The 25,583-nt window shown below is 37.5% G+C and overlaps 2 protein-coding genes and 1 pseudogene across 3 annotated transcripts; 1 reads left to right on the forward strand and 2 right to left on the reverse strand.

The window, feature by feature from the left end:
• Window positions 1-175: 175 nt before the first annotated feature.
• LOC131785239 (uncharacterized) lies at window positions 176-8,865 on the reverse strand (annotated as a pseudogene).
• A 643-nt stretch (window positions 8,866-9,508) lies between these two features.
• On the forward strand, window positions 9,509-25,380 carry LOC131772177 (uncharacterized). Of its 2 annotated transcripts, XM_066165014.1 has the most exons (4): window positions 9,509-9,645; window positions 10,764-10,979; window positions 24,631-24,885; window positions 25,078-25,380. In XM_066165014.1, the coding sequence occupies exons 2-4, from the start codon at window positions 10,923-10,925 to the stop codon at window positions 25,297-25,299; spliced, it is 534 nt and encodes a 177-aa protein (XP_066021111.1). In that variant the 5' UTR covers window positions 9,509-9,645; window positions 10,764-10,922; the 3' UTR covers window positions 25,300-25,380. The 2 variants fall into 2 exon arrangements, 1 of the variants encoding a protein (XP_066021111.1); XR_010717173.1 differs by having other exon boundaries at window positions 9,509-10,840.
• Window positions 15,315-22,632, reverse strand: LOC131785240 (uncharacterized). The gene is made up of 9 exons (XM_059102090.2): window positions 21,831-22,632; window positions 20,241-20,412; window positions 19,501-19,759; window positions 18,524-18,751; window positions 17,882-18,136; window positions 17,194-17,379; window positions 16,794-16,916; window positions 16,247-16,378; window positions 15,315-15,902 (listed from the first exon to the last, which is right to left on the reverse strand). The coding sequence occupies exons 1-9, from the start codon at window positions 22,630-22,632 to the stop codon at window positions 15,708-15,710; spliced, it is 2,352 nt and encodes a 783-aa protein (XP_058958073.2). The 3' UTR covers window positions 15,315-15,707.
• Window positions 25,381-25,583: the final 203 nt, after the last annotated feature.

Genomic DNA, 25,583 nt, shown 5'->3' on the forward strand with positions numbered 1-25,583 from the left:
GACCGTTTTTCAAGCGCGCGCTCAGTAAGTCGAGGCGTGTGCGCGCATTTTTCAGCACGAGGAATAACAAAAAGAAACAATTAGGAAAGCCTATGGCTCTTCCTGTCATAACATCTTTGAGAAATTTTATGAGAAGAAAAATCAAAGGCTGAACACCAGTTTAATGACAGGGATAGGGAATTTATTGTTTATGTCAAATGTTTTCATTTGTCTTCTACTTTATTTGTAAGCGGAGAGTCCCTGCGAACAACATGGTCGTTTTTCTGTGAATCAAAGCAGTGGTTAACATTTCCTCCACGAAATAATACCTCTATGAAAAATGAAGATATATTGGCAGTAATGACTAAATAACAATGGCAGCAGTGATTATTGGTGCAGTAAAACGTAGGGGGGCAGTATATCGAGGAAGCAAAGTGTAAAAAAAAAGCTGGCAACAAATTGTTTATCAGGAGCTGTCACTTTATGTGGCATGTACTGTTTGACTAATTAGCTGATTTTTTTGTGCCGTATTTCTCCGTCCAGTCTTTGTACTACAATATACTAAGACATGGAATATTGTTCTTTTCAAGCATAATGCCTGTAGGCCTCAAAGGACTCCAAACTCTTTGCAGACTTGTCATCGTTACTCTTTGCCTTTCCTCTTTTGGGCGGGTTAAGGATTTCAGAACAGCCTTCCTTCTTGGGTTCTTTGACGCATTCGACATAATTTTCGATGTGTTCTTCAAGAAAGGCGAGTGGTGAAGAACCTTGACTCAATACCTGAGAAATAAGTTAAAGAAAAGCTTTTAATTTGGACTGTGCGAGCAGATATTTGTCAGTTTTATTTAGTTCTGTAACGAAATGAGGTGCATAAACATTTAGGCCCTTTACTAGTAAAAGAGAAAATGTGGCTGCAGAAATGGAACAATTTAGGATATCAGACTAAACAAATAAAACAAACGAAATAAAAAATAAATTAACAGACAAGAAAAAAAAGTCCCAGCATTTTGCAACCACGACTCACAGAAAAAAATAAATTGACTGAGGATACTTTTTCTCTACCTCGTATAACGACGATAAATCCAAATCCAAATCATTATGTGTATCATATTATGTCTATTTTGTTATTCACCTGGTAGTGGAAGTCTTTGAGATCGAAGTCTTTACTCAAAGCAGTTTTTGCATGATCTCTATTTTTAGAAGGGCTATCCTGCCAACCATGTACGCGGTCGACTGGCCTGGCCAGCTCTGATAACGTGTTACCTGTTACATAGAAGAAATAATATCATAAAATTCTAATTTTTTTGCGAGAGCATATCACAGTGATTACTAGATCGCGGCCACTCTGAATCGTTTGCGGCATGCAGTTTCCTTAATAAGTATCTAAATCTGTTTCATCTTTCTTGGCAATGTGCAGTGCAAGTGTTAAACACAATAACAGCTCTGCAATGTCCGTCTAGTGCTCGAAGTAACTTCCTTGCACATCCACTTCGTTGTGGGACGATGAAGGAACGTGACCTTATGAATTCTGCTATGGAATTTATGACAAGCTCTGACTTCACTTCGCCTTAACTACTTATAATGCCAACGTAGGAAGTATGGACTCAGCGGAGTATTCGTTTGCATCACGAGATCGCATCAATCCCTGAGTGGGTTGCAGAGAAAGTACAAGGAATAGAGGAGAGAAAAGTCAAGCTAGCAAATGAACGCTGCAAGAGCACTGTAAACTATCTCATCCTTTTACCCTTGAGCCGAAAACACTCTCCTCACCTCTTTACGAGTGAAGTCAGAGTCATCCCAAGCGTTATCGACGAATAACTTGATAGCTTCGTCTCTTTTCATTCCTGTGTAGTGGAGTCCTGTGTCTACGATCAGTCTTACTGCTCGCCAGATCTGAAAACGCAGAAACGTCAGCATCGATACTTCTACGAGGTGACTTTCTCTCTACCGGATTTTCGAGTGCTGGTTTTCGCGGAGGGAGCAAAACGGGAGAACCCAGGACAAATCCCTGGAAGGCAAAGAGAACGGAACAAACCCAACCCAGATATGACGTGAGTTCAGGGACTCGAGTCCAGGGTACAGCGGTGGGAGACAAGCGCTTCCATCCATGCGCGATCTCCAGTTCAACTATCATTTTATCATTTTCTTGATTATCGTCCTTACTAACCTGCCATTTCAGCATGCCATACTTTTTCAGTGGTCTTCCATCGTAGACATCAGTATCGTCTGATATTAATGGATTTTCAGCATATAGACTCCATCCTTCCAAAAACGCCGTGTAGTATGTCTTGGAGCTTAACCAACTGATTGTACCTCCACAGGTGTCTTTAAAGTGCTCTCTATTCCCTTGGATCTACCACAGTAAAAATTGTAAGTGACATCTGAAATGATAAGAACTGTCTGAAAGAAAGTCGAATTGCAGGAATTTCAAAAGTAAACCAAACAACCCGACTTGTTGTAAAAAGATTTAGTTGTGCTACACCCGCGAGGTAGCTCTTTGCAAACTGTTCCAAGGTCAAATTGCATTTTGAGGTGTTAGATTTTGGGAAAGGAGGATATACAGATCATCGGAGAACGAATATTAACCTCAACTTGACTCGGGAATCGAATTCAGGTCACAGTGAACCCAATGGTCATGCATTGTGCATTCAGACTTTCAGAACCAAGTCGTCTCAAAATAATTGAAAAATAGTCAAAGCGTTTAAAAACGCATACCTCATTTTTGGTAAAGTTTTAAAAAAAATGATAAATCAACAGTATACCCGTATTAAAATAACCTTCGAGTTCGAAAAGTTATGACTTTCCCTTCCCCTTTCTGTGCCTTTTCAACTCTCTAGTAATTTCACCATGTAAGTTAATTTGGTTACCAACAAAAGAGGACACAAAAGCATATCTTGAAAAAAAAAACAACAACAACAACAACAAACGTAAATTTAGAAATTTTCACCTGGATATGGTGACCTGGACGAGCTTCATGGGCATTGACACTCCACTCAGAAAACCTTGGCCCCAGTCTATCCAGGAAGAAAGGAATGTTGTAATGGGCAGGCTTTGTGCACATTGAATCACTTGCGTCGTAGCTCTGTATACCACTGGATGGGTTCAGGTCTGGTCTTAGTTCTACAGGACAGTTGGGTGTTGAGTGTTTGTCTCCAGCGAAGTAAAACATGTCGGTAATTTTAGGGTACAGCATACTCATAACCTATATCAACAAAAGAATAATCATGTTGAAAAGGGAAATTACAAAGACCATTAAAAAAAAAGAAAAAGCTTGTGAAAGTTAAAGGTAAGACCAAGAAAACTGCCTCACATGAGAAACCTGACGGAAATAAAACCAATGCAAATGGGATTTTAATTCTAGGGCTAAATCCACTGTCAGACAATTGTAATAGATGTAAAGTTATAGAGTTGATGGAATGGAGAATTAAATGACAGTTAATAACAGCTTCTAACAGATTGGTACCAATTTAATCATTTTAGACCGACTGCATAACGTTGTTGTTCATCAATTTTGGAACAAACAAGACAAAAAGTACAAATCACTTCATACCGATCTGGCCTCCGTAAACCATTTTTCAAGGGTTTTCCATCTGGTCGGACAATATTTCTTAGCACCTTCGATATTGCTACATTTTGCGTGAGCATCCTCGTCAGATTCGTTTTTAGGAAAAGCTTCATCATTGAAGTATTCGTCAGTAGAGTTGAGTTGTTCCTTGAATTTCTTGATCGCTGTAGTTTCGTTATGTTCTCCAGTAGCACTTTTGGCAGCCTCCACAGCCTATGTAGAAGCAGTGGTAAGTTATTAAAAGTTCTCTAAGGATGCTCTTTTAGTTCTTCGTTCCAAACCCGTACCATTTCATAGATCACTTACACACAAAATTTTACCTCTATTCAAGAGAACATTGGCTTTAGCATATCTTGCCTCATAGCATAAAAGCTTTCATCATATGGCAAGGTGGTCGAGCGCTCTAACTGCTGCTTTATTGGTCGAGATCTTGCCATATCGGACCGTTTCCAAGGAAACGGCAATACGCCGTGTATTTTCTTGTTCTTCATGAAAGCTGGCAACTTCAGAATAAACAAGTTGATTCCGAGAGCCATATATAAACTACTTGCTAACCTCGCTTGCCTGAACTGTTCTAGGAAATATTTGTCCGCGAACGGTCGTTTTTTTTCGTGCTGCCACGACCTCGGGCCCATATTCCCCTGTGCGGCCTTAACGCTCAGATAGTAAGAAACTAATCACATTACTCGGTTTTTCTGTCATTTGCAATTATTCGAAATGTTCATCACCCATCGTGAAACTCTTCTCTGTATACAGAGAATGGAAGGGGAGATTTGCTGAGAACTGTGCAGCTTGTCAATTCGATCAGTTAATGGTCTCCACTAATAATCCTAACTGTAACTCTAAAAAAAAGTGAGAAAAACTCTCAAAGAACCCTCCTAAAGAGTCTTTTTCGCCGAGAACTTGATTTCAAATCTGCAAAACACATACCAACGGGTAGAGCATTTTTAACTGCTCCCATCCCAGCCTGTGCACATCCATCGGCGTCATATCATTAGTCGTGAAATATGGTAAGATCATAGCGTATGCTTCAGAACCGTTCAACCTGTCACCGTTAGATAGTTCTGGATTTGTTGGCCAAGATGTATTTTCCTTTCCATCGTACCAAACGTGAGCTAAAGGTAGAGAGGCCAATCCACTGGACACGTTACTTGGAACGCAGTAGCGGTAATGTTCGTACTGAAGATACCTATGGGACAGTACTTTGTACTTAGTGGTAAAGCATGCTTCGAAACCATAGTTAAATTTCAGTGGTTTTTATAGATACTTTTCAATGTTTGAGATCAAGCCGTTTGATCTTCAACAATTAAAAAGTATCTATAAAAACCACTACAACTCACCTCGTTTAATTGGCCATCATTAAAGAGTTACTTCAGCTGTGTAAAGTCATTACATTAGCCAATTTACATTATCGACTCAGTGGATAAAAATGACCCTTCTTTTAATACCTTTCATGCACGCAGCTCCGCACTCTCTTCAGAAACTTACCCCTTTATTCATACTGTTTGGTTGCTCAGTATAATAATTACAAGCTTACTACTTAGAATGATCAACACATAATGAGAACCACCAAAGCATTTTTAGTGCTAGTTTTACCCAAAAAAAGGTATGGTTGTGTGGAGTCGTCAAAACATAGGTTTGTGTGATCATTCTAAGTTCTTCTGCTTTACCTTAACAGTTCCGTCATTGGCTTTCCCATGTACTCCACAAGGTATTCACTTAAGGACTCATTCACCGTCATTCCATTATGGCTACTCTTCCATTGGCTTTTCATTTCGTCCGTGATTTTACTATAATAATCACTATTAAGAGCTTGGCTGACGTATTTCTCATACAACACACCTGTAAATTTGAGAAAAACAAATTGTTTTAAAATTAACGGTACGAATTTTACCAGTAAAACGTCCGAAATTGGATCTTCTTTGTTGTAATTCGCTCCTTAATTGGTCGACAAAACTCGCGCGTTTCTCTCCACCAATCGGAGAGAAAGTAGGAACCAATCGCTTCTTCATAGTCAGCTCCGTTTTTCGCGCTTCAAGTAGAATGAAAGTTTTTACTTCGAGGTCTTTTTGGATCCTTACGACAATTCCCTCGTTTTAACAAATCATTGGTTCTGGTTTCAGGCCCTCAATGGAAATTCAATATATATATATATATAGATAGATAGATAGATATATTTATAGATATATATATATATATATGCAGTTATATATAGATATAGATAGATATTGGCCCCCGTATAGCCGCTAACTATGGCTTTAAATGCAGGCGTTTAGTTTTAACTTGTAAGACTCCCTCAAGAAGTCTATGACAGTTAGACGAAACGCGTCGGAGAATAGAGAAGTTTTACAACTACTGTTTGCAGAGCGCTACTCGCTAGCTCAGTTTAAGGAGTATTGATTTAAAAAATTATTGAAAAAGTTGTTTGGAAAAATTGTTTATAGAATAATTTAAAAAGTTAAAAAAATTTGTTAACAAAAAATATAATTTAAAAAAATAATGAGAAAATTCGGTAAAAAATTATAAAAAAATAACACAAATTTTAAAAATTTTAAAAAAAGGAAGAAATTGTTTAAAAATCATTTTAAAATTTATTAAAAATAATTAAAAATAAACAACTGAGTAAAAAATTAGTAAAGAAACAAAAAATTCAGAAAAATTAAAAAAAATTACGAAGATTAAATACATTTTAAAAAATAATGAAAAAATTAATGATTAAAAATAATTTAAAAAATAATTAAAATTAATGGTTAAAAAAATTTAAAAACACTTTAAAAATTTAATTTAAAAAAACTAAAACTAATAATTAAAAAAAGTGATCAAAAATATTTTAAAAAATTAATTAAAAAAGTACGTCATTTTATTGTGGTTTCTCTTCCATTTGCTCTTCAATTTGTCCATGATTTTAACATAATAATCATCTTTAAGAGCTTGGCTGATGCATTTCTCATACAACACACCTAGAAATTTGAGAAAAAAAATTGATTTAAAAAGCGGTACAAATTTTAAAACATCCGAAATTGCATCTTTTTTGTTTTAATTCGCACCTTCATTGGTCGACGAAACTCGTGCGTTTCTCTCTACCAATCGGAAAGAAAGATAAGACAAATCGCTTCTTCATGGTCAGCTCCGGTTTTCGTGCTTCAAGTAGGACGACTGTTTTTGCTTCGAGGTCTATTTGGATCCTTACGACAGTCCCCTCGTTCTGACAAATCATTGGTTCTGGTTCCAGACTCTCGATGGAATCTCAATGGATATATATATATATATATATATATATATATATATATATATATAATGATCTATTTCACTATTTCAAGAGGTTGCTCAAGAGGAAGATCATGCAATGTTAATTAAATTATGCTCATGGAGCGATCATTCTTCATCGCCTGGTGGATTTTGGTTGAACAACGCGAAGGACGAATATTTGGTCCGGCTATATCGGTTAACAAAAAAAGCCAGATCGATGTTTTCACCTAAAAGATGTGAAACCTTTTTGGTCTTTAAGCCTCTTTTTGAATGCACAAGGCATCACTTTTGTAAAAGGCGTACGAAATACGTCTTATCTGTTTTAAGCAACCCAAGCGGTGGGATTGTTTACACAACAATGAAGGTGCGATAACAAGAAAACTTGATCGTCAGGTTTTTCCTAAAGGTTTTCTGTTTCAAAAAAAATTACTTCAGTTTAGTATAACGACGGTATCTTCGCAAAATTTAACAGTCTTGAATTGTGTTTCTGTCACATCTAATTCGGCTACACAAAAGCAGTCTTGTTTTCTTAAGACTTGACGTTTTAATAATTTGAAACACAAGCACGTTCTTTAAAACGCATAGAAGAACATAAATAACTTTTTCGGTTTAGATTTTCTCAGTTAGGAAACAAAGAGATAACTACTGCAACCGAGTTATGTTTTACTTTGTTGACTGATTACTTGATTGAAAATTATGCAGCTTGCTATAGTTTCAACTCTGTTGGATGAGGGGAAACTAGAACTCATTCATACATGCGTCTTACAGAATTATGTTCCATTCTGCGGTGGAATGAGGCACGTGTTGTTATTCTGCTTTTGAGGTGGGATTACACTAATATACACTCTGACTAGTTAGTTAATTGCCTGGCCTTCATGGCCATTTCAGTAAGAAACATCAAGAAACTGCTGCTGTTTTACATAAACAATACTCTTGATCGGCGGAAACAAGTATCAAAATGAATTTCTCCTTGTTAGTGATGGAAACAAATCTAAGTTCAGCTTCACTTGGGTCATTTTGACAGAAGTGCAATCTTTGGCGAAATGAAAAGAAACAGAAAGTGCAAGCAATAAAATCAAGGCGCTTGAAGATATTTTTAGTTTGTAAGAAAGAACATTCCCATACCTCATTATAAATCAAAAATAAAACAAACCTGTTTCGTTTTTCAAAGCGATCTCCAGGAACCTATTTCTCAGTGCATTCCTTCCCGCTTCACAAGCATCTTGACTGTGAACCATACCGTGCAACTTTCCCATTTTCAGATTTTCTATGTATCTCAAAATTCCTTTCTTGTGAGTTTTCAGCTTCTCTTCTATAAGTTCTATATCCTGCAAGTTTTCTGGTTTTAGACTTCTCAGCAATCCTTGCAAATGCGCACCCAAGTTACAGATGACTTGTTGCCTCGGATGGCAGTAGAATGTTGGACCCATCATCCAATCTCCGGCGTAGAAATTCATGTCAAAAGGCTGACCGAATACAGTCTTCAAATAATGTTTCAGCTGTGATAGTGCTTTCCTTTCGCGTGGCTTGAGCTTTTTAGAGTCCACTTTTATTTCCTTGACCTCATTGTAGAGACTCCACGCTGCATCAGTAACACTTTTGATGTAATCCGGCGTAGGATTATATGATGTGTACTTCTTCTTGATTTCCTCTCGAGAGGCATCGGGGTCTTCCGGCAGCATGAAAGGATGTTTCTCATAATATGTCTTCTTTGCGCGCATAATGATCTCCTCTAGACGGATCCGTTTGGCTTCTTCAGAGTAGTCACAGAAGGATGATGCTGCGGGCGACGTCGATGTCGATGAAGCCTCATTGTCAGTCTCCCCTTTCTTTTTGATTGCAAGCGCTATTAACACGATTCCTATGATCAATGCGATAGCAGCGATTGCAGTGAATAGGATAAGGAATATTCTACTCTTTGACCTATTCCCTCTCAATACAGTGTAGTCAGCCATGTATTCTACTTAGAAGCAACTCCAGAATACCTTGCCACTTTGGTCCACCTCATTTACTCGTGTCGGATGGCTTTGAAGATCGAGGCATAGCACAATAAACGGTATTCATATTTTATTATTTAGCAGAATATAAAGTTGTGGGCAGGGCAGAGCATTGTTTTTACGCCTCTGTTGTCTACAGAAAGAATATTTACATAATTTAATTATTTTACTGCCGCTATATTGTGCAACTTGGCTCGCTTCAGCTGACTTGGACAGTTGTTGATGTTACGGTTATATTTCATGCTCTAACAATTTGGGTAGTATTGTAAGTGAAATTACACCAGTCGCTGAAAAAGAGTCTATCTTTCGAGTTATGTAATATATCAAAAACTCGTGCTTCTTGTTTCATCGAGGTATTCAGACAAAAAAATTCGCAGCATTCATTCTACATCAACGTTAGACGATGCGGTTAATAAACCTGTTGATTATAAGTTAAAGGTTCACCGAATAATTAATACTGCATCTATGCTCGAATTTCAATTACGAAACCACAAGAAATCTGGCATTGAAATCACTTGGCGCGATCTTATCATGGAGGCTAAAGTCTTCCATCGATCGGCTGAGCTTTCTATAGTTAAGGGATCCAATCTCGACCCCAAAAAGTCCTGGTATGTGCTAACGAGAAGTTAATGTGAAATCATCGATTCCGCGATGACTACAATACGTTCTGTCCCGCCAGCAGGTCTCAAGCGCCAACAGAGGCACCCCCAGCAGAGTTTCATGCTATTCAATCGAAGAGCGGTAACATGGCGGCCGATCTACGATTAGAACGTTCACGTTTTCGAGGAAGTTAAGATCGATTTCCAGCCTAAATTTTTCAGAAGACGCTGTTTTTTCGCAGATGTCAGATTTACAGTTGAGATGAGTGTTGTTTTTGTGTTGTTTTTTCAGAAATTAGCTCTAATTTGCTGTAGCTGCGAATTTACTAACACGTACACCATTAATTAAGAGCGTTCAAGGAAAATGCATTTTTTTGGTTTACTAAACCAGGAATTAATTTTTTTTTGTATACTTGGGAAAGCTTCATTCTCATCAGTGTGAGATGAGCGAAAAATTTATTAACCTCGATGTGTAACCTTTCCCATAGAGTAGATCACATTTGTTTGTTTATCAATGAAGAAAAGTAAAATGGTTTCCGTGTTTACATAGCCTGATGTAAACACGCGGGAGGTTGGGAGAACACTCGATAAGCTGGTCCCGCGTGTTTACATCAGGCTATGTAAACACGGAAACCATTTTACAATTCTTTTATAAAATAACTAATGAAAGAGGAACGAAAACCGTGTTTACATACGCTCATGTAAAATGGTTTTATGGCCAATCAGAGCGCGCGTGCTATTTGAATTATTTTATAAATCTGAATACAGTGGTACGTTCAATCCCAAGTCAAAAATTTCACAGTGATCTGCAGCACAACACTTTTCATCAACATCAACACGAGACTGCTGTGAGTCCTATGAGCTTCAACAAAAAAGTTGTGTTCTTACAGTCATGTACAGCGAAAAATAGATTTTGGCTGAATCAATCGCGAGAGACTTGTCAAAATGAGTGGTCGGTTTTAATCTTTTATGACAAAGGCTTAAGTACCATTTCAAAGGCTAGTGTTATGCCCATGACCGAAAAAAAAAGTTTGTTTTTAATCATACTTAACAATATTGTTTATTATAATTTTTTGGTGAGTCCTATGAACTGCAATAAAGAGAATTTATCAACTAAGCTACAATGCTTGTACATTTTGAATTAATGAGGTAAATAAAATCTATACTTACTCAGTTGTGTTCTTACATGTACAGTGAAAAATAGACTTTGGCTGAATCGATCTTGAGAGACTTGTCAAAATGAGTGGTCAGTTTTTAACCTTTGATGACAAAGGCTTGAGTTACATTCCAAAGGCTAGTGATATGCCCATGACCAAAAAAAATTTGTTTTTAATCATACTTAACAATATTGTTTATTATACGTTTTGTTTACAGCAAATTCTTTTGACATCCAACACTGGAATCTGGTGAAGTGTTGTGGGGTCTTATGAAGAATCAGAATAAGCTGGAAGGCATAAATCCTATGATAAGTATTATTGAACATAACTGACTGAATGACCATCAAAGAAATGCTTACATGTGACTGGATTGGCTATGTACGTGTCATCTAATTATCAAGAGATGGCACCTGGAGCTGGTCAATGTTTTGAGGTGGTTTAACTTTGACCTTTCGGAATTTTCTGCAATGAAAATACTTATTTTTTTTGTTTGAGCTTGCCTTTTGATCAGTAACTGCAAGTTATATTACTGATTAAGAATGACTTTCAATTTGGTTATGAAACTGAGTTGGATGGTTTTTTTAATGATCTTTTCACCAGTATAAGAGGGCTGTACATGTATTCTGTAAGTGTCTGTTAGAAAACAGCGTGATATGGTTGATTCTTCAGGCACTACATTTAATTTGCTGGTGTGTAGAACAACCTAGAACTTACTTGTTTGTTTTTCAAATACATTGGTGTCTACTCCCTGAGACTTTGAATACTCTTTTAAAACCTGCCCAGCATTGGTTGGTGGGACACTTGCCTCTTGTCTGTTGAATGGTACTCCTTGACAGTGACATCCAGCAGCAGCTGCTAAAGGTTCCCATCCAATGTTGTGAGAACATACAACCTCTTTTGTTACTTTGGTGTATTGTTGACCCTTTACTTTGCTTCATTGATGATATTGAAGCATTCCACTGTTCTTTGCCTTGCAAATGATATGTGCTGAGCCAGGTGAAGGCCTACATAATTTTTTTGATTCCTACTTTGTTAACCCAGCCTCAGGAACCAGGGATATTACTTCACCAAAGGACTTTCCCAATCACTCCTTGCATACTTTGTCAAATTCTTTGTAGATCACTGTCCCAAAGTTTTTCACCTCCTTCTGTGTTTGTTTGGAATTTTTTTTTTCCAGCCAGTTATTTTGTTTGATTTTTAACATCTGTAAATGGCTCCCTTTTGTTCACCACACAGCATGTATTTTTCTTGTAAAAGATATTCTCTACTGGAGTCGTTAAAATAAAGCATGAACACTGTGCAGGTTGTAAATGCAAAACGCCATTAAGTTTACAAAAGTCTCTTCGCAGGATTGATTTACCCGGGCAGTTTGCTGCCAGCTTTCAATGGTAAATGTTTTTAGCTACTTCCTCTATTTTTCAGTGGTGACCACTGTGAAATTAGGTGATCAATGGCCTTATAATTCTTTAGAAAAAAACTTATCAATGATAGGGAATTTTGTTTGTAGTTGATGCTGCTTTTTTCTATCAGTAAGTATTTGGAAACCTTCAAAAGGTTTGTAGAGAAAAGAAACACTTTTGCTGACATGTTGGTGAAGATATTCTTTGAAATTTTCCTTTTACAGCCAATACCTCTCTTCCTGATGCCAGCTTATGCCTTTTCTGACTCATTATCATATCTTGTTATTTTTTCGTATTTTTTGGCAAGGGAAATTGCTCCCCATAACTTAACATGAGCAAATCAGCATGTCAAACTGAAATTTGAAAAACTGACTGACCGTTGGTAAACTGACTTGGCAGCCAAGGCAAGAGAAACATTTGGGATTTTTTATGTAAAAGTTGTCGTATATTTGACTCCACAGGAAACCACAAGCCAAACAATGCGTTCCACGAGTGGAAATTGCCAAAAAAACAAAAGCAACTACAGACAAACGCAAATTATTAATCATCATTGAAGTATTTCAGCGTTCCTCGAATTACAAGAGTCGCATACATACTGTTCTAGAGCGCCAAATAACAAATTGAGTCAGTTATTAAGCAGTATCACTTTTCGTTGCAGTCATTGTCCTATGACCGATGTTGACCGCCATATTCGATTTGCACCTTTGTAATCAGCGGTGTAATGTAATAGTCAGGTCGTTGTCATGTATTATTAACGAAAAGAAACAAAATGGCGGCATTTTTCGAAGCCCTAAAAGGAGTAATCATAACGCACCCGCCGGTGCTGAAGTTTCCGTTTCACGCAATTGTCTTTTGAAAAATGGAAGAAGGCATTGATAAACTTTGTCTTCACGTTCGGAATGATGTGTCAAGTACAGTTGGTAACAAACAAAATTCCATTAAGTTTACAAAATTCTCTTCGCAGCTCTAACAAATCTCAATTCTCTTTTTGAAGGAACGAAGGAAATTAATTCCAAACGTAGATGGCTAGAATTTTTTACTGAGTATTTGTTTCATTCATTGGTCAGTGAAGAGTGTGTTTAAATCTTACCAATTCCAATAAAAATTGATTGAGTAGCGTTTTGATCACGTGACCCGACATGTGACTTTCGTTGTCGGTATTGTTGCCATAAGGTAAAAGTTCCTAGGGAAAACTATCGTCCACGAAAGTTTCAGCGCAACCGGCTGTGTATTTGCGGAGATAGAGCTGTTTATTTTCTTAAGGCAATTTACTCTCCTGACCCAGGCCTTAAACTACTAAAAATTCGTTCAAAGCCAGGTAACCAAACAACATGCATGTCATATCTTCAAGTGGTCTCTGTGCCGGAATAATTAGACAGGGAGAAATCCAGCAGATGGATTCGCGAGGTCTCAAAACATAATCTTGTTGTTGATGCGGTAAATCAAATCGCCCTCCACCGTACACTTTGGGTGGGAAATGCCTCCAGTCGAAATATCATGGGAAATTGCAATGATGTCAGTCAAAAATAGCCGAGCTTGACAAAGAAATTCGGGAACTAGTAAAGGATAATAATTATATAAGTTAATGGTGGATGCCTGAACTTTCAGTCAAAAGAAAGAGTCCAGACAAAGAGCGGTCTCCTGATATGAATTAGTGTGAATTCAATTTTTCGTGCCCTCTTGGGTAGTGTATACCTGAGGATTACCTTTAATCTTTTGCATACCCTCTTGGGTAGTGTATACCTGAGGGTTATTTTAATCTCTTGCATATACTTGAGGGTTATTTTTAATCTCTTCTATACCCACTTGGGTAGTGTGTACCTGAGGGTTAATCCTTCATCTCTCCTGTACCCTCTTGGGTAGTGTATACGAACTGCGATAATTTGTGAATTACCCAAGTACTCTGTTACATTCTTTGAAGGAAATATGTATTTATTGTTTGCGCGGGGTGTTATTTAGTTAGAATTAATTTATTCGTGTCACATGATTTTTCTAGAATCAGTAGACGTTTAGATATTTTATCCAAATCCTTAAAGATCTGGATACGATATGCAAATCGTGGGGGGAAGTCTGGTTACATTTTGAGCCCATCCGTGCAAAGATTGTGAAGCACATGAAACTCCAGCTACTTAATGTATCTTCTTAAAACTTTGCATGCAAATAGACTAACCCACAACCTAATGTGGCATATGGCTTGCATACCATAATAAACAAATTTATGGTTGAATATTAACCAAATTCTTCATTGAGGCTTTTTTCACTTTTTTCATGTTCCCCCCCCCCCCCCCACTTCCTTTTCTGTTCTAGTTACACAGTAAGCATAATATTTCGCACAATAACTCTACAAAAACTCTCCTACAAACCTATCGAGCGATTTCGGTGTTCACCAAATTTTTTTGCCATAGTAACAGCATACTTTTGTATAGAGTTTAATCTGGTATAACATCAACTGAATTCACCAAAAAGAAAAAAACCTCGATAGGTTTTTAGAGCAGCCTTCCATATGTAACTGAGCCAAATTTGGTAGAAAATATATAAAACCAAACTGAAAAAGTCTGGGGGGGGGGGGCATCTAAAAACTTCTTAAAAATCCCCTTCTGAGAAAAATGTAGCTTAAAATTTGGAAAGCAAAATCAGCGGAGAAACATTCACTAAACAAAACCGCCATTAATAAATTAACAAAAGTAGCCTTATTTAAGTATTCACAGATCATTTTCTAGGTATAAGATATAAACAAGACAGTATCCTTTTGGAATTTTACCTTTTGGATCCATGCTTTCATCGGAAGCATAGATTGTCGTTAATACTTAACATAAAGGACGCCTGATCACAGTTTGCACACAGAAAACTATGCCTAGTTTAATAGGACAGACACTCACCAAAGAGCTAGATCGACTCTTTTTCTTTTACTAACGGCTAATGGTTGTTAACCTCGCAAATTTTTTCGTCCAAGTCATCAAAGTACTTGTCACATTGTTTTTTAAGTTCATAAAATTGTCTTTGCAATTTGTCGATCTGTCTTTCCTTCTCATCAGATAGATAACTTGCTCTTGCCACAAAACTTTCGCTGATAACCGAAGCCATTGCGAGTACTTTTCGCTTGCAAAGTTTTCTAGCTTAGCAAATGTACTAAACGGAACGCAAGGGAAATTCTCATCTGCTTTTTGTAAGTGACGTAACAATCGGACCTTTTTCTAAGCGCGTGCTCTGTAAGTCGAAACGCATTCGCGTATTATCCAGCACAAGGAATAACAGAAAGAAACAAAGAGGAAAGACCATGGCTCTTCCTGTCATAATAGTCTTTGAGGAATTTTATAAGAAGAAAAATCAAAAGGCTGTAACACTACTTTAGTGATCAAGATAAGGAATTTATTATTGATGTCAAGTGTTTTCATTTATCTTCTACTTTATTTGTAAGCGGAGATTCCCTGCGAACAACATAGTCGTTTTTCCGTGAATCAAAGCGATGGTTAACATTTCCTCCACAAAACAGTACCTCTATGAAAAATGAAGATATATTGGCAGTAATGACTGAATAACAATGGCAGCAGTGGTTACTGGTGCAGCAAAACTTATAGGGCAGTATATCGAGGGAGCAGAGAAAAAAAAAAAAAAAAAACGCTGGCAATAAATTGTTTATGAGGAGCCGTCACTTTAGGACGATGGCATGTACTGTTTGGCTAATAAGCCGAGTTTTTGTGTCGTGTTTCTCCGTTCAGTCTTTGTATTACAATGTACTAAGATATGGAATATTCTTCTTTTCAAGCATAATGCCTGTAGGCCTCAAAGGACTGCAAATTCTTTGCAGACTTGTCATCGTTACTCTTTGCCTTTCCCCTTTTGGGCGGGTTAAGGATTTCAGAACAGCCTTCCTTCTTGGGTTCTTTGACGCATTCGACATAATTTTCGATGTGTTCTTCAAGAAAGGCGAGTGGTGAAGAACCTTGACTCAATACCTGAGAAATAAGTTAAAGAAAAGAATTTAATTTGGACTGTGCGAGCAGATATTTGTCAATTTTTTTTCAGTTCTGTAAAGAAATGAGGTGTGCAAATGTTTAGGCCATTTACCAATAAGAGAGAAAATGTGGCCGTAGAAATGGAATAATCTAGGATATGTGACTAAACAACAACAACAACAACAACAAAAAGTAAATAAATAGACAAAAAAGCCCTGGCATTTTGCAACCACGACCCACTGGAAAAGAGAAATCGATTGAAGATACTTTTTCTCTCCCTCATATAACGACGATAAATCCAAATTATTGTTATGTGTATCAATTATGTTTATTTCGTTATTCGCCTGATAGTGGAAGTCTTTGAGATCGAAGTCTTTGCCCAAAGCAGTTTTTGCATGATCTCTGTTTTTTAGAAGGGCTATCCTGCCAACCATGTACGCAGTCGACTGGCCTGGCCAGCTCTGATAACGTGTTACCTGTTACATAGAAGAAATAATATCATAAAAGTCTAATATTGTTTTTTTTTTCTCGCAAGAGCATATCACAGTGATTACTAGATCGTGGCCACTCTGGATCGTTTGTAGCATGCAGTTTCCTTAGTAAGTATCTAAATGTCCGTCTAGTGCCCGAAGTAACGTCCTTGCACATCCACCTTATGAATTCTGCTATGTAATTTATGACAAGCCCTGATTTCACTTCGCCTCAGCTACTAATTGTGACAACGTAGGAAGTATGGATCATCTGCATCACGGGATGGCATCCACCCCTGAGTGGGTTGCAGAGAAAGTAAAAGGAAGAGAGGAAGTAGAAGTCAAGCTAGCAAATGAACGCTGTAAGAGCACTGTAAACTATTGCATCCAAACACCTTTGAGCCGAAAACACTCTCCTCACCTCTTTACGAGTGAAGTCAGAGTCATCCCAAGCGTTATCGACGAATAACTTGATAGCTTCGTCTCTTTCCATTCCTATGTAGTGAAGTCCTGTGTCTACGATCATTCTTACTGCTCGCCAGATCTGAAAACGCAGAAACATTAGCATCGATACTTCTACGAGGTGACTTTCTATCTACGGGATTTTCTAGTGCTGGTTTTCCCAGAGGGTGGAAAACGGGAGTACCTAGGAAATAAAATTCCTGGAAGGCAAAGAGAACAGAGCAAACCTAACCCAGATATGACGTGAGGTCAGGGACTCGAGTCCAGGGTACAGCGGTGAGAGACAAGCGCTTTTATACATGCGCGATCTCAACCTCAACTATCATTTTATCCTTTGCTTGATTATCGTCATGACCAACCTGCCATTTCAGCATACCATACTTTTTCAATGGTCTCGCATCGTAGACATCAGTATCGTTTGATATTAATGGATTCTCAGCATATAGACCCCATCCCTCCAAAAACGCCGTGTAGTATGTCTTGGAGCTTAACCAACCAATTGGACCTCCACAGGTGTCTTCAAAGTGCTCTCTATTCCCTTGGATCTACCACAGTAAAAATTGTAAGATAAGAACTGTCTAGAGGAAAGTCGAATTGCAGGAATTTCAAGAATAAACAAAATAACCCTACTTGTTGAAAAAAGATCTAGTTGTAGTACATCCGCGAGGTAGCTCTTTGCAAACTATTCTTAGGTCAAATTACATTTTGAGGTGTTAGATTTTGGGAAATGAGGATGTAAGGATCATGGGAGAACGAATATTAACCTTAACTTGACTCAGGAATCGAACACAATAGTGATGCATTGTGCTCTCAGGCTTTCAAAACTAAGTCGTCTCAAAATAATCAAAAAATAGTCAAAGAGTTTAAAAAATAAACATATTAAAATAACTTTCGAGTTCGAAAACTTGTGAGTTTGCCTTTCCCTTTCTGTGCTTTTTCAGCTCTCCAGTAATTTCGCAACGTAAGTTAATTTGGTTCCGAAAAAAGGTGTACATAAAAGCATGTATTAAATAAAACTACAACCAACTTAAATTGAGAAATTGTCACCTGGATATGGTGACCTGGACGAGCCTCGTGGGCGTTGATACTCCACTCAGAAAACCTTGGCCCCAGTCTGTCTAGGAAGAAAGGAATGTTGTAATGGGCAGGCTTTGTGCACATTGCATCACTTTCGTCGTAGCTCTGTATACCGCTAGATGGGTTCAGGTCTGGTCTTAGTTCTACAGGACAGTTGGGTGTTGAGTGTTTGTCTCCAGCGAAGTAAAACATGTCGGTAATTTTAGGGTACAGCATACTCATAACCTGAAAAAGTAATTACAAAGACCAATCTAAACAGAGGAAAAAGCTTGCGAGAGTTAAAGGTAAGAGCAAGTAAACTGCCTCAAATGAGAAACTTAACACAAATAAAACCAATGCAGATGAGATTTTAACTCTAAGGCTAAATCCAATGTCAGAAAATTATAATAGATGTGAAGTTATAGAGTTGATGGAATGGAGAATTTAATTACAGTTAATAACAGCTACTGATAGGTTGATACCAGTTTGTAATAATTTTAGACCGATTGCATAACGTTGTCGTTCATCAATTATTGCTACAAACGATTTGAAATAAGTTTAGACCGATTGCATAAAGTTTCCGTTCATCAATTTTTGCTACAAACAAGACAAAAAGTACAAATCACTTCATACCGATCTGGCTTCCGTAAACCATTTTTCAAGGGTTTTCCATCTGGTCGGACAATATTTCCTAGTACCTTCGATATTGCTACATTTTGCGTGTGCATTCTCGTCAGATTCGTTTTTAGGAAAAGCTTCATCATTGAAGTATTCGTCAGTAGAGTTGAGTTGTTCCTTGAATTTCTTGATAGCTGTAGCTTCGTTTTGTTCCCCAGTGGCACTTTTGGCAGCCTCCACAGCCTATGTAGAACCAGTGGAAAGTTATTAAAATTTCTCTAAGGATGCTCTATTAGTTCTGAGTTCCAAACTCGTACCATTTCATAGATTGCTTACATAAAAAATTTAACCTCTATTTAAGCATTGGCTTTAGCATATCTTGTTTCATGTCATAAAAGCGTTCATTATAAGGCAAGGTGGTCGAGCGCTCTAACTGCTGCTTTCTTGGTCGGGATTTTCCCATATCGAATATCGTATTTTGCCATATACATACAAGTATGTACGTATATCGGACCGTTTCCACGGAAACGGCAATACGCCGTGTATTCTTTTGTTTATTACGAAAGCCGGCAAGTTCAGAATAAACAAGATGTTTCCGAGAGTCATATATAAAGTACTTGCTAACCTCGCTTGCCTGAACTGTTTTAGGAAATATTTGTCCGCGAACGGTCGTTTTGTTCGTACTTCCACGACCTTGGGCTCATATTCCCCTGTGCGGCCCTAACGCTCGGCTAGTAATTAAGAAACAAGTCACGTCACCCTGTTTTTCTGTCATTTACAATTATTCGAAATGTTTATCGCTTATCGTGAAACTCTTCTCTGTATACAGAGAAGGGAAGGGAAGATTTGCTGAGAACTGTACAGCTTGTCAATTCGATCAGTTAGTTGTATCCACGAATAATCCTACTGTAATTCTAAATAAAGTAAGAAAAACTCTCGAAGAACCCTCCCAAAGAGTCTTTTTCGTCGATAACTTGATTTCAAGTACATACCAACGGGTAGAGCATTTTTAACTGCTCCCATCCCAGCCTGTGCACATCCATCGGCGTCATATCATTTGTCGTGAAATATGGTAAGATCATAGCGTATGCTTCAGAACCGTTCAACCTGTCACCGTTAGATAGTTCTGGATTTGTTGGCCAAGATGTATTTTCCTTTCCATCGTACCAAACGTGAGCTAAAGGCAGAGAGGCCAATCCACTGGACACGTTACTTGGAACGCAGTAGCGGTAATGTTCGTACTGAAGATACCTATGGGACAGTACTTTGTACTTAGTGGTAAAGCATGCTTCGAAATCATAGTTAAATTGTAGTGGTTTTTATAGATACTTTTCAATGTTTAAGATCAAGCTGTTTGATCTTCAACATTAAAAAGTATCTATAAAAACCACTACAACTCACCTCGTTTAATTGGCCATCATTAAAGAGTTACTTCAGCTGTAAAAAATCATTACGTTAGCCAATTTACATTATCGACTCAGTTGATAAAAACGACCCTTCTTTTAATACCTTTCATGCATGCAGCACCACATTTTCTTCAGAAACTTGCCTCTTTATTCATACCGTTTGGTTGCTCAGTATGATAATTACAAGCCTATATACTTGAAATGATCAACACATATTGTGAACCACCAAAGCATTTTTAGTGCTAGTTTTGCCCAACAAAAGGTATGGTTGTCTGGAGTCGTCAAAGCATAGGTTTGTGTGATCATTCTAAGTTCTTCTGCTTTACCTCAACAGTTCCGTCATTGGCTTTCCTATGTACTCCACAAGGTATTCACTTAAGGATTCATTCACCGTCATTCCATTATGGCTACTCTTCCATTGGCTTTTCATTTCGTCCGTGATTTTAACATAATAATCATCCTTAAAAGCTTGGCTGACGTATTTCTCATACAACACACCTGGAATTTAGTGAAAAAAAATTGATTTAAAATTAACGGTGCGAATTTTAGCAGTGAAACATCCGAAATTGGATCTTCTTTGTTGTAATTCGCTCCTTAATTGGTCGACAAAACTCGCGCGTTTCTCTCTACCAATCGGAGAGAAAGCTGAGACCATAGACGAGACGCGTCGGAGAATGAAGAGGTTTTACAACTACTGTTCGCAGAGTGCTGCTCACTAGTTCAATTTTCAAAAAATTGATTTTAAAAAGTTGTTGAAAAAATTGTCTAAAAAAATTGTTTAAGAAAAACTTTCTAAAAAATAATTTGAAAAATTAGAAAAAATTAATTAAAAACAATTAAAATTACGTACACAAATATCTAAAAAATGTTTGAAAAATTAAAAAAATTGTTAAAAAAAATTAAAAAATTATCGAAAATAAAAAATAAACTTTTTTAAAAAAAAAAGCAAAAAATGAATTAAAAAAATTAATTATTAAAAAAATTTAAAAAATAATTTTAAATTTAAATTTTTAAATAATAGAAAATAATAACAATAAAAAATTAAAAAAATTTATAAGTTACTTTTAAAAATAAGTTATTCCATTGTGGTTACTCTTTTCGATGGCTTCTCATTTCGTCCGAGATTTTAACATAATAATCATCCTTAGGAGCTTGGCTGTCGTATTTCTTATACAACATACCTGGAAATTTCAGAAAAAAATTATTTCAAAAAGGTACAAATTTTACCAGCGAAACATCCGAAAATTTATCTTTTTTGTTTCAATTCGCTCCTTAATTAGTCGACAAAACTCGTGCGTTTCTCTCTGCCAATCAGAGAGAAAGCTAAGACCAATCGCTTCTTCATGGTCAGCTTCAGCAGCTTTTTTTGTTTAAATAGTGTCTGTTAGGAGACAAAGAGATAAACATTGCAGCCGAGGTTTTTGACTAATTACTTGACTGCAAATCATGTGGCTTGTTATAGTTTCAACTGTGTTGGTTAAGGGGAAACTAGAACTCATTTGTACGTGCGTCTTACAAAATTATGTTCCATTCTGCCTTGGAATGAGGCAAGTGTTATAATCCTGCTTTTGAGGTAGGATTACACTAATATGCCCTCTGACTAGTTAGTTAATCGCCTGGCTATCATGTAAATTTCAGCAAGAAACATTAGGAAACTGCTGCCGTTTCACGTAAACAATACTCTTGATCGGCGGAAACAAGTATCAAATTGAATTTCTTCTTGCTATAGTGGTGGAAACAAATCTAAGTTCAGCTTCACTTAGGTCCGTTAAGTCACTTTGACAGAAGTGCAATCTTTAGCAGAATGAAAAGAAACAGAAAGTACAAGCAATAAAATCAAGGTGCTTGAAGATACTTTTAGTTTGTAAGAAAGAACATTCCCATACCCCATCACAAATCAAAATATAAAAACAAACCTCTTTCGTTTTTCAAAGCGATCTCCAGGAACTTATTTCTGAGTGCATTCCTTCCCGCTTCACAAGCATCTTGACTGTAAACCATGCCGTGCAACTTTCCCATTTTCAGATTTTCCATGTATCTCAAAATTCCTTTCTTGTGAGTTTTCAGCTTCTCCTCTATAAGATCTATATCCTGCAAGTTTTCTGGTTTTAGACTTCTCAGCAATCCTTGCAAATGCGCACCCAAGTTACAGATGACTTGTTGCCTCGGATGGCAGTAGAATGTTGGACCCATCATCCAATCTCCGGCGTAGAAATTCATGTCAAAAGGCTGACCGAACACAGTCTTCAAATAATGCTGGAGCTGTGATAATGCTTTCCTTTCGCGCCGCTTGAGCTTTTTAAAGTCCACTTTTATTTCCTTGACCTCATTGTAGAGGCTCCGCGCTGCATCAGTAACACTTTTTATGTAATCCGGCGTTGGATTGTATGCTGTGTACTTCTCCTTTATTTCCTCTCGAGAGGCATCGAGGTTTTCCGGCAGCATGAAAGGATGTTTCTCATAATATGTCTTCTTCGCGCGCAAAATGATCTCCTCTAGACGGATCCGTTTGGCTTCTTCAGAGTAGTCACAGAAGGATGACGCTGCGGGCGACGTCAATGTCGATGAAGCCCCATCGTCAGTATCCCCTTTCTTTTTAACTGCAAGAACTATTGACACTATTCCTACGATCGATGTGATAGCAGCGATTGCAGCGAATAGAATAATGAATATCCTACTCTTTGACTTACCCCCTTTCAATGCAGTGTAGCCGACCATGATTTCTATTTTGTAGCAACTTCAGAATACCCTGTCACTTTGGTCCACGTCATTGACACGTGTCCTCCTTCTTCCTGTCGACCCACGAAGAGAATATTTACATAATTTATATTTTTGAGATTTTTGAGTGTCGCTGACTCAAGAAGCAAGTTACACCTCGAGCAACTCTTAGGCATCTTTCATGCTCTCCAAACTTCTCGCGTGCTTCATATTGCGATGAACACACGCTGACGTATGAACCAATTGTTAATTTGATATATTGTCATTTTCTCAAATTATTCAGTATATTATGTTGGTGTGATCTTAGATTATTCTTAGATTATTCCACGATCTTCTTTGTGACGTCAATGGATAAACGTTAACAGGAAAGTGATAACCCACGCATTTACGTGATCAACATACATCAGTTACTACAATTCAATAAGAAAATATACATGAGGTTGAAAAAGAGTCTATCATTCAAGTTATGTAATATATCATAAACGAGTGCGAGTGTTTCATCAGGTTATCCAGACACCGAGAAACAGATGAAAGCACGAGGCCGAAGGCCTTGTGCTTTTATTGTTTTGAAGTGTCTGAATACCCCGAGGAAACACGAAGCACGAGTTTTTGGTCTAGCTTCTTAAACGAGTGACTGATTATTATTATTTACTGAGTCTTGTTGTTTCGTTTTGTCAATTAAACTATAGCTGTGTGATAAAAATGGTTTGGATGGAATGCGTCATTTGGGAGTTATGCAACTTAATTTAGTGTTAAGCACATTCATTTTTTTATACGACATGAATCGGATGCCCTAAACGTCCGACAAGGAAAAGGAATGTGTTATCAATTCTGTTCCGAAATTTACGGTTTACAAGAACAAATGGGCGTTACTAGAACTTTCGACATGGCAAGACGAAAGAACGCTCAAGATTTGTACCATGTTGTGGTTGTACAAGAGTTGACTGAAAGCATTGAAAAATTGTAACAGCATACTTTTGTATAGAGTTTAGTCTGGTATAACATCAACTGAATTCATCAAAAAGAAAAAAGCATCCTAGGTCTGTAGAGCAGCCTTTCATATGTAACTGAGCCAAATTTGGTAGAAAATAGATAAAACCAAACTGAAAAAGTCTTGGGGGGCATCTAAAAACTTCGTAAAAATCCCCTTCTGAGAAAATGTAGCTTAAAATTTCGAAAGCAAAATCAGTGGAGAAAACATTTACTAAACTAAACTGTCACTGACAACATAAACCATTTGGCAATTCAGATCTTTTCCTTGAACTGTTTTGGGGGCATTGTCTAAGGAATTATGATCACCAGTAGCAAGACTACAATCATCACAAATAGCACATGTGCCGCTGAAGAGGCCAAATCGGCTTGGGCTCATTTCTCGAAGTTTTTGATGGTCTACAACAGAAAAATTAAAGAAATGGCTTCATACTAACGACGCAAGACGAGAAAAGCAATAAAAGAGCACTTTTTACAATAAATACTATGTGAATTTTGAAAGATAAAATAATAATCTCGCTGGAAGAACATGACATGTTGGAATGAATCCTTCATGCAAATCTTACGAGTTTATCCACGGAAACAAGACAGTATCCTTTTGGAATTTTACCTTTTGGATCCATGCTTTCATCGGAAGCATAGATTGTCGTTAATACTTAACATAAAGGACGCCTGATCACAGTTTGCACACTGAAAACTATGCCTAGTTTAATAGGACAGACACTCACCAAAGAGCTAGGTCGACTTTTTTTCTTTTATTAACAGCTAATGGTTTTTAACCTCGCAAATTTTTGCCCGCAATATGAATACAGACACCTCTGCAATGTACAACATCAAATAGTTGTCGGAGACAAAATTGAGCAATCACTTGTCAGTGTAATTATCCTCAAGGCATATAAAGGTTTTTACTGCATGTATGCAAGTTGTCGGTGTTCTCAGCCTTGAAACCTTTTTCCGCCGTTGTTGCAGTTTCGTATTGTCACTGCTCTATTTCTTTCTTATCTTTAGCTTTGGCGGGCCCTCCGTCTTGTACTGGACGCAGGCCTCCATAGCAAGGTTATGACTCACCGAGAAGGACTGGTTCTATCGGCCAATTATGCTTGGGACACGTCCGATGTTGCGCGCAAAGAAATAACTCGATACCAGTCTGGCCTGGGTCAGGCTAGCGCGTACACGATTGGTCAGCTGATGATTCAAAAGTTAAAGGACTACGCAGAGATGACGTTCAAGGGAAAGTTTGACCTAAAGGACTTTCATTACCAGGTAAAATATGGAAGTGTTTATAACTAAATACATTTTGTTATTGCGTTTACGACTATCGATGTTATATGACTGGCTTACACCATTTTATATCTGTATGTAATTGTTAAATTGCACGTTTTTCTTATCTGGGTACCTAGAAAATCAGTATTACATTTATGGGCGAAAACTCACAAACCTTGCTTTCAATTTTAGATTCTCAACCAAGGCTCTGCGCCGATGAGTTTCCTCGAGAGTCATATCCAGCAATATGTCGCCTGCAAGTTAGACGATAAATCTCTTGGATGCGAGCTCATCTTGCAGCCATTAGGCGTTGAAGTGACATCGAAGCGAAAAAGCCATGCCGAGATCCAACTTTCCTCAAAATATTCCAGTTTTTTCAACCGGCCGTATCCAAGGAGACGTTATGTTTCATGAGCGTACAAAATTTAAGTATGTTCAGTACTTCTAATTAGCCATCATGGCCATTCTTCGAGTTTACAAAGGAAATCCAATCGAAAAGAAGTCGGGGTCATTAGTAAGTGCTTTCGCTGGCAATAACTCAAAGGATCATTCAATGCATTTGAATTTTTTTCGATGATTCCCAACTTTTTTCATACAATTTCTAAAATAGCGCATGTATCCTAACTGACTTTTATACGTTGTCAATTACGTTCGTTATCTGTATCCACAGTCAGTACTCCGTCTACCAGTTCAACCAC

Source organism: Pocillopora verrucosa, chromosome 4, assembly GCF_036669915.1.
Source record: "Pocillopora verrucosa isolate sample1 chromosome 4, ASM3666991v2, whole genome shotgun sequence".
Classification (NCBI taxonomy): Eukaryota; Metazoa; Cnidaria; class Anthozoa; order Scleractinia; family Pocilloporidae; genus Pocillopora; species Pocillopora verrucosa.